Source organism: Zeus faber (genome assembly GCF_960531495.2).
Source record: "Zeus faber genome assembly, chromosome: 1".
Lineage (NCBI taxonomy): Eukaryota > Metazoa > Chordata > Actinopteri > Zeiformes > Zeidae > Zeus > Zeus faber.
Genome location: NC_137193.1, coordinates 24,831,034 through 24,849,891, shown reverse-complemented (window position 1 = coordinate 24,849,891; position 18,858 = coordinate 24,831,034). Strand labels below are relative to the sequence as shown.

At 41.5% G+C, this 18,858-nt stretch overlaps 1 protein-coding gene across 2 annotated transcripts in view; it reads right to left on the bottom strand.

Annotated features, from left to right (window-relative positions):
- The window catches only part of vps50 (VPS50 subunit of EARP/GARPII complex), a 144,449-nt gene that overhangs the window by 84,514 nt on the left and 41,077 nt on the right, over positions 1–18,858 (bottom strand). Inside the window, exons 10-12 of one of the 2 annotated variants that reach the window (XM_080000449.1) lie at positions 13,385–13,427; positions 11,881–11,979; positions 5,520–5,660 (exon numbers count right to left, since the gene is read on the bottom strand). In XM_080000449.1, coding sequence (XP_079856575.1) covers positions 5,520–5,660; positions 11,881–11,979; positions 13,385–13,427 — 283 coding nt within the window. The remainder of the gene's footprint in view (positions 1–5,519; positions 5,661–11,880; positions 11,980–13,384; positions 13,428–18,858) is intronic. The other variant, XM_080000450.1, reaches the window with a different exon arrangement.

Genomic DNA, 18,858 nt, shown 5'->3' with positions numbered 1-18,858 from the left:
GGTATCACCGTGTTCACCACACTGAACATGCACCAGAGAAAGCAAAGGAGAGAGTTGTCTGAGGAGATCAGAAAGAAAATTATAGACAAGCACGTCAAAGGTAAACTCTAGAAGACCATCTCTAAGCAGCTTGATGTTCCTGTGACTACAGTTGCAAATAATATCAAGTTTAAGGTCCATGGGACTGTAGCCAACCTCCATGGATGCGGCCACAAGAGGAAAATCGACCCCAGATTGAACAGAAGGATAGTGCGAATGCTAGAAAAAGAGCCAAGGACAACTTCCAAAGAGGTAGAAGCTGAACTTCAAGGTCAAGGTACATCAGCGTCTGATCACACCATCCGTCGCTTTTTGAGTGACAGTGGGCTCCATGGACGAAGACCCAGGAGGACTCCACTTTTGAAAGAAAAACGTAAAAAAGACAGACTGGAATTTGCTAAAATGCATATTGACAAGCCACAATGCTTCTGGGGGAATGTCCTTTGGACAGATGAGTCAAAACTGGAGCTTTTCGGCAAGTCACATCAGCTTTATGTTCATAGACAAAGAAATAAAGCTTTCAAAGAAAAGAACACCATACCTAATGTGAAACATGGAGGAGGCTCGTTTATGTTTTGGGGATGCATTGCTGTGTCTGGCACGGGGTCCCTTGAATCTGTGCAGGGCACAATGAAATCTCTAGACTATCAAGCCATTCTGGGTCTCGCAACAGGATAATGACCCAAATCACACAGCTTAAAGCACTCAAGAATGGATAACAACAAAATGTTGGACTATTCTGAAGCGGTCTTCTATAGGCCCTGATCTGAATCCTATCGAACATCTATGGAAAGAGCAGAAACATGCAGTCTGGAGAAGGCCCCCTTCAAATCTGAGACAGCTGGAGCAGTTTGCTCAGGAAGAGTGGGCCAAAATACCTGTGGACAGATGCAGAAGTCTCATTGAGAGCTACAGAAATCGCTTGATTGCCTTGTGGGTTGTGCAACAAAATATTAGGTTAAGGGTCCCATCATTTTTGACCGTACCATTTTCATTTGTTTTATTATGTAAAATATTCTGTTGAATCGAAAAACAAAAGCAAAGTCTGATTCCTATTAAATATGGAGTAAACAACGATAGATGCCAATTATTTTTTGAGTTTCAAGTTATTTCAGAGAAAATTGTGGGTTCTTCTTTTTTCGTCAAAGGGTACCAACAAAATTTGTACGGGCCATTTTAGAAAATAATTGATCTCTTTAGCAATAATTTATCTCTTTTCACAGTTTCTTTGCTTTGCTCTACATACCAAAGGCATGCAGGTATACATGAAAAATTAAAAATGCTTTTGATTTTATCACTTCTCAGGAGGAATGAAGCATTGCTTCAATGACCTGTAAGGGTACCAACAAATGTGTCCACATCTGTAAAAAAAAACTATGCTGAGACTTGTTTTGCTGTAATTTATGGTCACGCTGCTTCTGTCCTCATGTCTGTACTCTGTCAGATGTTCCCCGCGGGTGGGGCTCAGGCAGCTCCTCCACACACACACACACACACACACACACACACACACACACACACACACACACACACACACACACACACACACACACACACACACACACACACACACACACACACACACACACACACACACACACACACACACACGACGATAACAGAGTTAAAGTTAAGAATTAAAAGTTCATTGCTATTTGAAAGGGTGTAATTGTATTACTATCCTATTATATTATTATATCAGTGAAAGAAAAATCAAAAAAATGGTTCTAAAGTTACAATAATATTGTGTATCGGCATCATTTCTGGGACAATATATCGTCCAACTAAATTAGTTTTCGTGACAGGCCTAATAAGCACATAGAGATATAAGATCTTTTACAACAAAACTATGGGATCAAGAGCCATTTTCACTGTGCTACTGATCTCTATTAAGCCCTATCAGCTGTGTGTTAACTAAACTACTGTTGCTTTACAGTGTTGTGTGAAACCCCATAGACGTAGCATCGTGACTATTTGAAGCCTCCAGTTTGGATTTACACTCGCTACCATCTTGTCAAGATGGAGCAGGAGCTTTATAGATTTGGGCAGAGGGGCCTTAGTGTGTCGTCGAAAGAACGAAGAAACACACCCCACATGCCCATATTCGAACATGAACAAGAGACTTGTTAATTAAGGCAACTAACTAGACCCCCAAATATCACTCTTAATATCGTCTTTAAAGAAAAACAACACAACCAAGATAACCATTCGAAGATGTAAACTTAGCTGTTGAGACCCTAACGTCTGGAAAAATGTATGGACTCTGACTGTATTTATCGTGAGTTTCTTCTTTTTCCATTGACTGCTATTGAGTCAGAGTTTTCTGGGGCAGCGGCCATTAGGTGAATCGCAATCTAAAGCACTCCCAGTGTTGTTAAAACACCCGGCAGTAATGGTAGCAACTTGACCTTGAAATGATGTCTACAGTATAACGGTATACAGTACACTTTGGTAATTGTATCTTATACAGTAATCCTCACAAGATTAATTATGCTGTGTTTGTATGAATGTTTTTATGTAAGCATTGGTTTCTATGGATATTTCCATCACCACACCAGTGATGCTTAAATCACACTGCAGCTAAGATAATTAAGAGAAACAACAAATCAAACAATGTTAAATTGCTTAAGTTTATCTTTTTTGTTCTACAGTGACAAATAACTGTGTATAGTATGTAGCATGGCAAATGAAGGGTAATGTCCAGATGTCTAGTAATCCATGTGCCTCCTGTGGATGTGGAGGTACAGTATTTCCATTAGTCAGATGCTAATGGTGGCCAGAGTTGGATGACAAGTAAGGCTGCCCAATTCGGCAGCTGTTATGCAAGATTCACAAGTCCATCACAAAAATGGACTGACCTTTCTGCCCAGCCCTTTGAAAACTGACAAGGCCGGCAAGTTCCCAGAATCTACTGTGGATCTTAATTGTGTTTCCTAGCTGGGAAACTTAAACACAACCTCAGAAAACGAAAAGAATGTAGTTCATTAGCTCAGAAAATAGCTAAATAAATTAGCTCATAAAAAAGTGACAGGTAGCTATTGTGTTCAGTCTAGATACATTGTGTGCGTCACCAGGTACGTTGCATTGACATTTCACTGTGTATGAAAGTATGTAAATGTATGTGACGAATAAACCTCTTGAATCTTGAAAATACCCCAAAAAATGAACATTTTTGTAGATTCGTTCCCACTGGAATTAGGAACTTTAGATACAAGATTTTTTTTACACTAGTCTACGCCCTATTTTGAATATCAAAAACATAATGGCAGCTGTGCTCAAAATTTCTACCTCCGCTCAACGCAAAGGTAGAAATTTTGAGTGACGTTGCTCAAAAGGAATTCTGGAAAATGAATTTTGGAATCAAAACTCTGAGGAGAACCGGAAGAAAACATCAGAGAAAACCGCAGCTTAGACAGAGAAGCTACAGTATAAATGATAGTGAATATTCTGCATGGAACACAAAGATAAACCTTTTGCGTGGGCACGGACATACCTCTCACTGTGTGTGTGTGTGTGTGTGTGTGTGTGTGTGTGTGTGTGTGTGTGTGTGTGAGAGAGTGTGTGTGTGTGTGTGTGCGCTCCCAGCCAGTCCATCATAGTCACACAGCTATAGAGTATAAAGACAAATATCCTCAAGTCAGAATCATGAAGGATTGGAGGACTGGATGGGGGGGGGGGGGGGGGCAGGATATATTCCAGAGGTTGGAAAAAACATTGTCGGTTTGGAATCGTTTGAGTGTAATCCACCTAACACAGACAATGTTATGGATTGCCACTAATTGTAAAAGATTCTACAAGAATATGTGAGGTGGGGAATTAAGAGCGTTTTTGAGGCGAGGGCTGGGCTGCCTTAGGGAGAGAACCATAAACAAAGCGTTCGGGAGAGAACTAGAGAACTGAGTTGGTCTCAGAGATGATGGATTTCGAATCATGGTGCAGAGATAGATGGGGGGGGACAAAGAGAGCATTGAGGAATTCAGCAAAATAGAAAGATTATGGATGGAGAGGCAGTGTGCGGGCGAGGTATTGGCGATAAAAAGCGAGGGAGAGAAAGAGTTGAGGCACTGGGCCAGCACAGCGAGTCAGAAAATGCTTTTGAGTAAATTGGCTCTGCAGTGTGAGCTAGGGCTGGACGATATAGCCAAAAATGTTATCACAATATGATTTTTTTTATATTGATAATCGTCACGATATCCAGTCAATGTATTATTATTATTATTATTATATTTATTATTATTATCATTATTATTATTATTATTATTATTATTATTATTATTATTATTAATAATAATAATGCTAAATTTAGTTTGAAGTGTATTCTCAAGGCATTACATTAAACACTGAATACATCAAATAATAAATATGTAAACAAAAAAATTGATAAATAAATAATAACAAAATATATGATGATTGTATTATATATATAAATATATAATATAATTATCATTGTCGCCTGAGAGCAGTCCGAAAACTGCCCTCATCTGCGCTATGTGATTATGTGCGGGGACATCTGGAGCGGACCAGGGGACACTCTCCATCTGTGTCAGACAAAACGTCACTGAAAATCACAGATTCTTTCTTTAATTGCTCTCCTTTTGCGGGGATGGGGGCCGCGCCAGGCTCTGGTTGTGCGGAGGGCGATATGGAGTTCAAGTTAGTGTTTGAGGAACACCCGCCGCGTCAGCTCCAGGGGGCATCATCCCCACTGCGTGCTGTCTGGCCGGAGAGCACCGCGGCCGGGGAGAGAGCGGGGGAAGCCCCAGCACACCAACAACACTGGTCAGACGTTTGGCTGTTCATGTCCTGCCTTTGTAGGTAGAGAAAACCCTACTCAAAAATTGTTTTAAAAATTAATCGCAAACATTTATCATCGTAATTGAGGAAGATTTTATCGTGAAAATTATCGAGATTGTTTTTATCGCCCAGCCCTCGCGTGACCAAAATGTGTTATCTCATGGCAAGAGGCTACGTGGGGAATCCCTCTCACTGGAGTAAGGAGCTTTTTCCCTTCATCTCAATTAGCATCTCCCCTGCCTTGCACTCCTGTTCCTACATTTCTCTCCATAATGAGGTAGCTGTACAGTACAATCCCTTGTGATAAAAGAATGTACGTTTCAATTGGCTGGAAGGAAATAAGAGAGCTTGGGGAATTCTATACATTTCTCTGTGTGTGTGTGTGTGTGTGAGTGTGTGTGTGTGTGTGTGTGTGTGTGTGTGTGTGTGTGTGTGTGTGTGTGTGTGTGTGTGTGTGTCTGTTATTCTGGTGGTATTTTTCTCTCTTGAAGAGCTGTGGTCATGTGGAACCATCATCTATTTAAGACGTAGTTTGCCTTCACAGAGCTGTCAAAGCAGTTGTTCTTAAGTAGAAATGACCTGGGAAACGTCACTCACTTTGAGCATCCCTGTGTTTCCATGTGTGTATATCAAAATCCATATAGATAGGCATATATCTGGATTTGTGTGTATGTGTGTGTACTTACAGTGCAGAGGTCCTTGTACTGCATCTTTTGAAACTTGGTGTCGGCGTTTCCTGCACACAGCTCTACGTATCCCAGCACCACTTGGAACACCGTGTTGTGGATGGCCTGGGTGAAGTGCATGTGCAGCTGGTCCATGGCCGTCTGTAGAAGAGGCAAACGCAACGTCACAGGATGTATCGCTTGTATCAACTGTCGATACAATTTAGTCACATGCCACAGAATCACATTCAGTCACAAACAGAGACTGACTCATTCATTCCTTTCCTTACGGAAACAGAAACATACACATGGGGAGATTTACATCTTGGCAGCAAGCACTAATTTAATTGAACACTGGCCACTCCGAGTTTCTTCAAGACCTTAATGAGGAAGTTCAATAAATAACTAAACACAGGGTTCCCACTCTAAATCAAATGTCAAATTCCCTGACTTTTCCCTGAATTAAAAGCTGCATTTCCACGACCTACCGCTGGACAAAAATAATAAAAATAAAAAGGCAACGGTGCTGATCCCCTCTGCTGCACGATCAATAAGCATACTGGAAATGGCCCGTGGCGTGTTACGTATGGGGAGACCCCCAACGGTGTACGCGTAACAGGGATCAAACACACAGGGGGGTCTCCCCATTACGCGTTACGCACAACGGGGATTTTGCAATGAGACGCAATTAGGCGCGCCTGGACATCATTGGGGGTCTCCCCGTTCCTAGAAGATGAATATAAGATTCCCTGCACAAGTTCACCAGCTGATTTCTCGATGGCTGAGGCATCTTTCTGGAGGCTTGCTCTCTTTTTCTTTAGTCCATCAATCTCAGAGTTTTCCTTTTTCACGTTTTGTCTTTCTGCTCCTTTAAGTCTTCGCTGTTCCTCAAGATGGGAGAGAGGTATCGCTATCTTGCCAAGGATGCAGAATGAAGTAAGGCCATAATTACCACAACGTTATCATTTCGCCCCTATGACCTCAAATGATCACACAGATGACGCTGTGCACTTTCCTTCATTTTTTCAACTTATATTTGTTTATTGACAGAAAAAACCTGTCTAGACTGTTGCATTTCCATGGAAGAGCATTAGGAGGATTGCCACAACATTCCCCAGTGTTTCATAGACCTTCTCTCCTGCCGTTGTTTCATAGAATAGGGTATCTACCTGGCCCGTGGCAGGAATGAAGTCAGTGACATCTGCCCTTCTCACAGTCTCATTGATTAACATCCTGTGCTGTTTGAGAATATCATCAAAATCATTTTCATCTATTCCTTTCATCTCAGCCAGCAGTTTGAAGATTCTTCTCCACTTGTTGATGTACCCTCTGGATCTGGGCAATCCATGCTGCGCATGAAAGTGAACTGTAGTGGAGATTCTTCTTGTAGTTTCCCTGCGATTGTCAGTGAGCACTTTCAGCAATCCATGCTTTACTTCAAATCCCTCTTCTCACTAATCTTCTTTGATGACACAAGTTCCTTCAGAATTTGGCTGCAGAGAATCCCACACAAACTTAACTAGCATGGATTGTTTTTGTCTGCAACGTCTATTGACATCAATTTCGCTAAGGTGTTTGCGTCAGCCAACACATCACGCTTGAGAAAGGGATCCGCACCCAGAAAAGGAATGATAGGTCTGTCTGTTTGATAAAGATTCAAGAAAGGCCCAACCTGTTTAGAAAATGACATTTGAACGGGAAACTTTGCAGGCTTCAGTGGGTCTCTGCAACCTCCTTCGACAGCAGTATAAGATTTAGTTCCAGGGTTGGGGAATTTGCCTGCCTCGACTGAATTCACACATTCACATTCACATTATTTCTTCCAGTCTGGAAACATCTTGATCATTCTCTCTGTAACTGGGACATTCTCTACCCATCTTGGTTTACAGAATTAGTGTGGCAAAAGAGGAGACGTTTCTCCGACAGCTTTGGCATAATCCTCTCTTTGGGCAGGGGAATCTTTCAGCAGCCAATATGCATTGCTTAAGAACTGGTTTACATTCTAGTCTGCGGTATCTGCACCCTTTATAATTGCCCCATTCCAAATATGTAGGCCACAGCTACCCACATTTAGTAACACAGTATTAACATCTCGTTCAAGCTCAGTTTGTATCAGGTCTTCGAATTAAAAACTTATATTAGGTCCATCCATTCAAGCTGTACAAGACCTTTGTAATTTAACCCCTCTGTCGACATGTGGAAAACCTTCCCCATGTCCTCTGCTGTGGCATGGCCCATGAATTCAGAAGTGAAGTAGGCGTCGGCTACAGCATCATTGTCCCAAAATCTTAAATGGATGTTAATTTGCGAAGCCTAAAACGGTCAAATAAGAGGATTTCGTCTCTCCACATTTGAAGTTGCTGGTAATGTCACAACCTGGGAACATTCTTTTGAACAGGGACCCGATGAAATAAATGTAAAAAGCTGTAATTTACCATTTATGCCAAAAATATAGGCTACTCATAATTATAAATTCATCTAAAAAAACAATCCTATAAATTAATTAAAATTGCAATTGGGTCAAAAAAATCAGCCACCCCGAATATAAGCATTGAACCATTATAATCCTAATTGTAGACTAGGCCTGACGTTAATGTGATTTACTACCCAGTATTAGTAAGTACACCGTGACTTGCTACCAGCAATCTTAAAACCAACAAAGCTGCCCGACTGGAAGCTAGATTCGCCTTATTGCAATGGCCTGTTGTCAATCTTCTTATTACAGCTGTTTGGTTTATTCAAAAAACGTATAAACGATTAATGTACACAAATGTATCAGTTTGTTTGTAACGTAAGTGATACTGTGAAGCAGCAGCGAACCGTGGGGCCAAGTACCGGGCGTCTCCTACTATGGACGCAATCAGAATATTGAAAATATGAAACTGAAATTTAAATAAATAAATCTAAATAATAATAATAATAATAATAATAATAGTAATAATAATAATACGTGGCTTCTCTGAAGGCCGAGAAGGCCCTGACGGTTCAGCACTGCCGGGAAGGCATCTGGCATTACCTTCACAACAAAACTGCTGACATTTGCTGCTATACGATGTGACACAAAGCATAACACTGGCAAATGTACCTCTGGTTGCAGATATGGAAAGAAATGAAATACATGACTAAATACCGGGTGCAGAGGCTAAGAATTTGTCTCGCGTATATCTCACGACCTTATAAGCTCAATTTCAATTCTGTTAGTAACCACTAATGCTACCTAACATTCACTTTTACAATAACTAGTTAGCAAATGTTATAGCTACATGCCGCTTTGTTCAGCACCGGAAGCTTCAGACACCACAAGATTTCAGCCTCCAGGGTGTTTGCTGGTGTCAAGCAGAAACGTGTTCCACTGTGTCTCATACTGGTACTGGGGGGTGGGAGCGGCTTCATTAGCTGACTGCTGTTCTCTTGGCGTGGGCTGCAGTAGAGCAGTGATGGGCACTTGGGTCGAAGATGATGCTCCTGTCGGCTTCATGCAGGCAGCATGCTTCTTACCGTTTGCGTGGCTGCGAAGGGCTCCCTCTCTTATATTTGACAGATCGATAGTAGTTTTACAGACTCTACATTTAGCTTTGCTGTCATCTACTCTTAACACCCACTCCTTGAAGACATCATTTTGTAGCCAAAGCTCATGAAATTGACATTTTCCTGGCATGTTTGCCCTCATTAGCAGGTACAGGAGACTGCATATCCACATGCCTGAAGTGATTGTCAGATGTTGATGAGCGGTATAAATGTCAAAAGGGGATAAATGGGCGCTGAAGAATCAAGTAACCATTACAACCGCTCACACAATACGGGAAACACGTGAAAGGTATAATATGTAGCAGGGCTCTAGGTTTACACTTGCCCGCTTGCCCGTGGCAAGTCAACTCTGAGTTCGGGCAAGTGGAATGCCTCATGCAGTTGTCCGATCGGGCAAGTGAAAAAGTATAATAATTGTACAAATCCCTTTTGGTTTTATTTATTTTTTAATTTACCTACATTTTCCATTTGAGACAAGCATATTTGGCTATTGGTCAAGTAAAAGCTTAATGTCAAGCCCTGTGTAACTTTTATGCATTAATGTCTCAAAATGACTAGACCAATGTTATATATATTTTGTTGAGTTCTGTACTTACATCGTACAACGGTCCATTTTATTAGGTCGCCTGTCAATGGCGTCATATCTCCTTAACCCCCTTTACTCGCTATAAGTTCAAGGGCAACATGGGGAACACTGAATGATATGTCAGAGATCATATTTAAATTCTAAAATGTAATAGTTGACCTCGTCCCTGAACATGGTTTCACCTCTCTGCTGCTCACGCTATGCTTTCTGTCTGGACACGGAGTGAGACACTCGGTTTTCATCGTCAATGGTGCAATGAAGACAACTCCTATGATCCCAAGCTACTTCACAACATGAGGGACCTGGACGTCCCAACTTGAGGTACAGTACACTCATCAACACAGTTGTCGCTTGCGCTTCAAAGAGATGCAAATGAAGTGCCGTCCATCTCCTTCTTGCTTTTCAAAAACTCAAATTTAAAGCTGTAATCCCTTCCAGGAAAGGAACCAAACTACCAGAACAGATCAAGCTACCTCATGGTCACCCCCAAAACTCAGTCCACGTTGATGGCTCGCTGTAGTGAAATTGATATGGGAGAGTGCATTTTCATCAACAGAAAGTAAATATTTATCAGATCCAAACGCACGAATAGATAAGCAGCGACAATGTAAGCAACAGTCTTTCCAGTACTTAGTCGCTTTTTTTTTTCCATTTTTCTATGTCAACCTGAATTTGTAAGAGTAGAACAAGAATATGCCCCCAGGACAGCTTTTCGCCTCTGGGGAGCCAAAAGGCGATGGGAAAAAAAGTGCTAGAGGTCACTGACAACAATCAATTAGATAATCATTCCACCAACTCTAGAACACAATAGCAGTACCCACCATGGACCCATCTAAATAAATCTGCTCGTTTCATGTATGATTCTAAGGTCCTGACTTTCCCAACAGGGGGCTGAAGCATCCAGACACTAGAGATACTATTGGACAACATCTCATGAATTAACCAAGGAAACAGACGGGTGTGTTTCCCACCTTCTACATTTAATAATTAAGGAAGCAGACACTTAAATGAGGGAAGTGAAAAAGCTAAGCCCAATAAACATGAAATAAAGTCTTCCACATCCCGAGAGCAGCGGTGGAAGCCATAGCTTTTGAGCCAGAAACAAAAGACCAAGAGAAAAGAGGCTAATGTTTACCTGGGGATAAAGGGCCTGTGAGCAGGAATTGCCTGAAGCAATAGATTATGTCGAGAACCCTGTAGCTCTAAAGCCAGGGGGCCGATTTTATCTTGGCTGACACAACAGCAAATTTTTCATAATATGTGTATCGAAGTGGAAATAGAATGAAGAAAGATCCAGAGAAACAACATATGATGACGCAAATGGAGGGACATAAAATAGCACATACAAAGAAAAAATACTCAAAGAGAATTAGGGAAAAATAGCAATCAGCCTGGGGAGGTGACGAGGGACAGTGAACAGTGTTCCCTTGACGCGAGAAGACAGCCCAGCTTCAGATAGTAGTTAGTCACCCCTTGGCTTTGAAAAGGCCAATTATCCCAACAATTACGCAAACATTATTCATTCTCAAAATGCCTTTGTGACACAGTCTTCACCTCGCAGATGATGGTTCATACTCAAGAGGCATTACTCAGAAGCCATTAACATCTACATGTCATTTGTCAAGTTCTGAAAGTTCTCCAATAAGAGTCTCATGTTTGATTCCCTTCATTCAAAAATGTTAATACCCCATACACCAAACCTTATTCTCTCCATGCATCCTCCTCAATTTTCTACCACTGACATGCTCCCACATCTCCAGGAACAAACATGACATGACACGCTTCAGAGATTTCAGGCAGGACCATCGCAGACCCAACTCTGAATTTTTTTCTCTCCCTTCAGCGCTGGACATAGACCAATTCCCACTGGGCCAAAGTAAAAGGGAAGAGACAGAAGGAAAGACACAAATAGAGGTAGAGGCTTGGGCAAACCTAGCAGGAACACAGAGAGCAACATACTAATAATAATTACATTACATTACATTTAGTCATTTATCAGACGCTTTTATCCAAAGCGACTTACAATTATTCAAACACCGACGGACGCAGCCATCAGGAGCAATTAGGGGTTAAGTGTCTTGCTCAAGGACACTACAGCATGCTAGCAGGAGGAGCCTGGGATCGAACCAGCGACCTTTAGATCACTAGACCACCAGCTCTACCTCCTGAGCTACCAGCTAATAATAATAATAATAATAATTGATAATAGAGAAAGAGGCAGACAACCAGGCGCCCGTCACACGACGTCCCGTGAACAGCGGCACTGACCTGTGTCTTTCCCAGGAGCGTGTAGGCCAGCTGCACCTTGGTGTAGTGCGAAATGTCAAAGTGCTTACAGGTCTTGGACAGGGCCACGTCCAGCTGCTCCTGGAGGCGGGAACGGGAAGGAAGTGAAGGCGGAGGTAAGGAGCGTCAAAAAAAAGAGGCAGGAAAAAAGAGAGATGGGGATTATCTCTGTTAATACCTGGGATTAAGATGAAGTAGAGATGTGAAAGCCTCGACTAGAGTGTGTGCGCCTATGCTTGCGTGTACGCATGTGGCTGTATATAAGCTTATAGATGTGCATGCGATGATATAGATGTAAAGAGCCAAGGCCTGTGGGAAAAGCGTAGTAAGCAGCATGGGAATGTGTGGGATGTCAAGGGCATATAGGACGTGAGTGCTGAGAGGGAACTGGCAGAGTTGCAATGGACGGAGAGGAGGCCACTCTAAGTTGTTAGACCCTTAATATTATTTTCAAAGGGAAAGTCCTTCCTATCTTGTGTACCCGCACCCAAGGATGCTTTTTCTACACACCCTACACTATAGATGAAGAAAAAAATAAATAACAGTTCAACATGTAAGTCTCGGTTATATGTAAATTTAAATGGATGGTATGTATGCATGAGGAATTGCAGAGATATTATCAGTTTGAATATCTTACATGTATAACAGAGTACATGAGATACAGTGAAATGAGCTGTAGAAATATGAAAAGACTCCAGGGACGAATGCGGCAACAGTTAGATTGCTACATTAAAGGATATTTCATTTCACCTTTGTTGTGTGTGTGTGTGTGTGTGTGTGTGTGTCTGTGTGTGTCTGTGTGTGTCTGTGTGTGTGTGTGTGTGTGTGTGTGTGTGTGTGTGTGTGTGTGTGTGTGAATGTCTCTGCCAGCCAGTACTGTAAGTGAGTCAAACAACATGCACTTTTATCATAATTTGGATGTGCGTGTGCACGTTTTGTGTTTACCAATGATCTCAAAGAACATTACTCATGATGATAGACGGGCATGTGTTAGTGTGTTATGAAAGAGATATTGAGGATGAAGGTGTCTGTGAGTGTGTGTGTGTGTGTGTGCGCGTGCGTGCGGGCGGGCGGGCAGGAGTGCGTGCGTGCGTGCGTGCGTGCCTGCCTGCCTGCAAGCATGCCAAGACATTTCTTATGTACAGACTAAACTTCAGATAATTAACCTGCTCAGGTACAACAGCAATAATGCAGAAAAAAATGCTTTGCGTTTCATCTATCACTGTTAAAGGATGAATGAATTTGCCATATTTGCTGTAATAGCTTCTTAGAAAGTGTCAATATTTGGTAGGCAGAAAGTATAAAGTCACACTGTCAAAAATAAATATGGAACATTATTTGTCTTTCTTTCAGAGGGGTACCGGGAAAAATGACTAGATTAAACTAAAATATTAAACATTGACAGCGGCTGATTGTGTGATTGTGTGCACAAAATAAAAGGTTCACATAACAACAGTGGAATCGGACAGGGGAGCGGGGCACATACCTCTATTTGCTCAAGAGTATCTTGGAGTTTGGAATTCAATTCACTGTGAGAGAAAGAAGATGGATTAAAAGTAAGGTTTATTAAAGACAAACCAGAACATGGCCACAAGCACAGAGCTTCCAGCCGTCTCATTCCTCATTCCCCTCTTATTGACCAATAGCATTTTAAGTACCACATCAGAAACGAGCCGCGGTAAAGCTGCTAGCTAGGTCCAATATCGACATATCGATAAATGCATGATTAATTGTGCAGCCTTAACTGTGAACAGCCATTTATTATTATATATCAGTCTAAAAACTTGCATGTGTACGGAACCGTATCCGTGCTCGACCCTCCCTACACGCCAGACTCCTGCATCGGATCGGGTGCCTGCGGGTACCCAACGGGTGACACGCAAATAAAGTGATTGGCGGATGGTTTTCTTCCTTAATTTTATTTCCAGGTTCGGTTATGCATAAAACAAAGAGAATGGGGGTAGGATTGTAGGTGTTGGATAATACATATATTAAAATAAAATAAAAGCAACTAAATACATCCATACATCTACCTCTGCTTTGTGTGTCGGCCTTAACTGTGGGGATGTGCTGCTCACTAATATGAGAATAAGCAAAAATATATCCATTTAAATTGTATTTCCTGAATTATCTTCGTCATAAAATGTATTATCTTAATTTCACATGTGGCCCAAAATGATCACTTATTGCAGTTACTTATTTAAACAGTGTTAGGATATGCGGTTTCGGGTCAGGCCGCGGATCTCGTGTACACGGGTCGGGTTGCGTAACTAATTGGCAAAATGTGCGGATGGTGGAAGATAGTGAATGGAGTGAGTGAGAGAGGGAGACAGAGAGAGCGCGCCAAAGGGGAGAAGTGTGTCCACCATGTTGACCAAATGAATGACTAATAAGCGGGAACAGCCCAATTAACCATACACATCTCGCAGACTACAGGAGAATGAAAAGAGTAGCTGCAAAGTCTCTAAGCGCCGAGCGACGCTGGCTCCACTGTCACGGACAGCGAGTCCCCAACGGGCACTGAGTGGACCTACGCCGCCAGAACCCTGGGGAAGGAAAAGCTTGAGTTTGGAAGGGTAACACAAGCCCCTCTGCGAACATGGAACTGAGCAAACTGAGCAAATGGAAAAAGTTGGCAGAGAAGAGAGGACGGGGAAAGAAGAGAAGTGGTTGTGCAAATGAAAGCGGGAGAGAAGGAGACAGCGAGAGAGAGACTGGGGAAAATATATGACGAAAAAGAGGGAGGAATCACAGCAAGCAGAGGGAGGGGGAAGGGTAGAAGGGATTACATGCGAACTGCGAGATGGGAGCTTGGACCTTTTTCTGTGAGAGAAGTGATTTTGTTTGACAGAAACATTTGGCTGTGACACCTCTGGCAGGCTCATTGGATGAGGCACTGGGTGGCCCACAGAGATTAGGGATTGAAAAGCTCTTCTTCCATAGGTGCCTTTCTGACACCTGAGCACTATCACCACGGCAACATGGTCAGCAATCACACCAATTCTGACTATTTTGACAACTGAAACTATCAAAATTAACACGACAGACTGTCAGGGCACATGCGCACGCAGCAACTAGCAGCAGTGGTGTAGTGTCTGTTTGTTTGTTTGTTTGTTCGGTTTACATGTTTGATAGTACCGTACGTTAGTTACGAAGTTATTTATTGTTTTGTTTTTACTTTTTTTTGCCACCTTTTATCATTGTTGGTTGACTTGCACTGCTGTAACATCATGTTATTGTTCGGTAACATGGGGTGGACTGCTGTGTTTATACTGGTGGTGCTCTCGTCGACATCTCACCTGGCTGAAGTTTGGCAGTTGACTCTCAATCTAACAAGACCCAGTACAACAGAGACTTTCTGCTTAGACTTAACAACCCTACGAGCACTTTACTGCATTCGGACCTAACTTTCCCGGACCCGGACTATTTCCCCCGCACGCCTCACTGATAAATAAGGAAGCGGGGTAGGAGAGGAGGAGTACGAGAAGAGCGAGATGGCAACCATTGTCTCGTATTCCCCTGCCCTCTATTATCTTGGCTCACACCCAGTCCCTCCGTAACAAAATCAACTGATTCCAGGCCCATGTTCGCTACCAATATGAGTTTAAAGATGCCTGTATTCTGGCCTTGACGGAAATGTGGCATAGAGAGTAGGACTCTGACTGTTAGCTGACCTTTACACACGGGCTAGATCACTGGAGGTGTATGCCTTTGTATAAATGAACGCTGGTGCAAAACTGCTCTAGTAAGCGAGAGACTATGCACTAAGAATATTGAACTGCTTTCTGTTTCCATGCGGCCATTCTACCTGCCTTGGGAATTTATATTATTATATAATAGTTCATAAATATTATCCCTGAAAAGCATGCATTTAAGCAAGGTAATCTCGCTGAGCTAAATTTTTTACTAAAGGAGATTAAATGTGAAATGAAGGGGTCTAAATTGGGCTATAAAAAAAAGGTTCAATACAAACTGAGTAACAACAGTTTAGCCTGGGACAGTGTCAGGACCATGATTGGGTTAAAGGAAATAGTAAAGAAGAGGGTGGCTTTAGAAGGTTTTTCATCATATCTGGATCTGGCTCAGGAATTTAATATGTTTTATGAAAGATTTGATGTGCATGATATTGGCAACAAAACAGCTGTTTTAAAACACAACCTACTAGTCAATCTGTCTCTTCCTTTTCTGTATGCAGTGTTGTGAATACTTTTAAACATTGTAAAGCCAGGAGAAGCCGGGGCCTGATAACATTGGTAGCCGTATGCTGTCCCGCTGTGATCAAATATGCTCTATTTTTTACTACATTTTCAATATGTCATTCTGTCAGCAAAGAACTATGGAAACAATCGCCAATAGTTCCCACTGCAAAAGATAGCCTCACTAAGACTCTGAATGACTACAGGCCTGTAGCCTTGAACACATGAGTAATGAAAAGTATTGAAAAGTTGATTAATTAGGAACTTCTGGACAGAAAGGAGAATTCTCTTGACCCGTTAAGTTTGCATACAGGATGCATCAATAACTCACTAAAAGCACTTAGAGGGTAGTGCAAACAATGCCAGACTGTTGTTTGTGGACTTCTCATCAGCTTTTAACACCATACAGCCTCACCTGCTGGTGCAGACGCTTACTCAACATTTTGGGTTGGATACTAAAGCTGCTTTCACACATGCACTCTGCACAATGTCCTGATAATGTCTGACCTGATTATCTGGACGTTGCTTAGAGTTGCCGTTTCACATAAAAAACTGGAGATTGTGCATGTCAGATGCATTTATACTACCTGGAAATAATCTGTTTGGTTTAGATGAGGGGGTGAAGCCTGTGTAAGAGCGTGCAGGAGGCAGGACATGAAGCAATGATGCTGCAGAGCTTTACAGCACACCCAAGTGTGTGTGTGTGCTGTGAATGATCCTGACAATCACCTGCTCTGTTCACACATATTGCTGAATCGGACATTACCCGGACTTTGTACTAGGGTGGTGGCTGGGTAAAGTCCGGGAAATGTCCGGGTCAAATGATTCGGACATTTGAGTTCACACATACAGCTCATCCGGTTAATGTCTCGATAATTTCAGAGTTGCAGTGCATGCGTGAAAGCAACTTAAGATTGATCACTTGCAACATTGAACCATCATAGTAAAATACAGTTTTACTGCCACTGTTCCTTTTTAAAGTAATAATTCCATAAATTTTGACGCAGAGTTGCAGTGAAGAAAGAAGAGACAAGACAGATGTGTGCTGTGTTTTACCCTGAAGCGCAACAATTGGTTCATAGGAGTGTCACGATTCCGTGTATCGATCGTTCGATTTCAAACCTCGAAATAACAATAAGGTCTGCCATTCTCCCCGTAATTTTATGGGTAATATTGTCCAACATGAATGTGATCACTGATGTAACGCTATCTGAATATACACCGTGTACTGTATCCCTGAACCGAGTCGCAGGCGCCAGAGCTTAGCGTGTGCATTCTAATAATTCAATAAAATTATATTTTACATGTTCTACATGATATATTTTACAATATGTCCACTTGATTTGACCACTTGAGAGGGCAGAACAAAGACCGGCAACTCTACGCGCTCATAAGAGTAGTTAAGGTTATGGATATGATTTGGATTGTGAAATCAAAGATAAGATAACAACGTTAAACAGAACATGACGCTCTGATATGATAAGTAGAATTAGGTAAAAAGTCTGATTAGACAAGAAGCCGGACACTGACGTGGTACGTGGAGGAGAAGAGACGCACTTATTGTAGTGTTGAAAAGTTAGTCTCCGGCTCTTTCGGCTCCCAAGCATCTTATATTTATGAAATTGTATGAAATATTTTGTTTATATTTATTTCACCGCAAAAAAACAACGTTATTTACAATGATTTAATGTGACTGGACTCAGAGTTAGTTATTGAAAAACAAGAGTTTTTTGTTTTCTTTTCTGTTTAGACCGAAAATAGAATCCCTACAACAACGACTGTACTTTGCTCAATTCGGAAAAGATTTTCATGTAATTTAGTTTATTAAAACGTGAGAAATTGAACACAATACTGGTTACTGTTACTGGAATTAAATTCAGTTACCTGGGGCAGATCTAATCAAATTATTTCATTCATACCATGTTTAAAGGAAGAAGGTATCATGCGTGGCTCAAATTACACTTCAATTTAACAATTGAGTATTGAATATTTTACATATTTTAACATTTTATTTAAACATCGGACATCTTGAATGTTGTTTTCATTTCAGGCCATGAGCAAAAAGTTCCTTGCTTTAAGTGTTTTACACAATAAATGGAAAGCAAAGTTAAATTTGACTCACTATTTTTTTGCTGATCCGAAAAATGTTCCGATCTTTGACTCAAAACCGTGATACGATCCCGATACCGATCCCTTTTTTGTGATCCATTGCACCCCTAATCGTCAGGATGTAGAAGTTGTTGAGTCCTACAAGGACTTGGGCATTATAATTGACAACAAGCTGAGGTTTTATTGTAACACCAATATGTTGTGTAAACAAGACCAGCAGCTAGTATCACAGGTATTCAACAGAGAAGTCAGTCTGATTTGTATAGGAAACAGTTGTTAAAGAAAGCAGAATCCATCCTGTTCTACAGCACCCACCCCCTGCATCTAGAGTCTCACATCTTGCCTTGGGGTTCCAGTTTTAAATACCCACTAGCCAAAACCAACAGATGTAAACACTCTTTCATACCCTCAGCCATTTCACTGCTAAACTCCAATAGGAAAAGGTATTATCAGTTTGACCACTCAACCACACTCGGTAAGTATTATGTAGTCTATGTTTTTTACATGTATTTCTATTGTTTCTTTTTACTTGTATTATATGCTTTATTTACTTTTTGCACTTTACACTTATTGTGTTGAGATTTTCATTGGGAGTGACAAGGATGGACAGGATTAAGAATGAGTACATTAGCGGGACAGCTCAGGTTGGACAGTT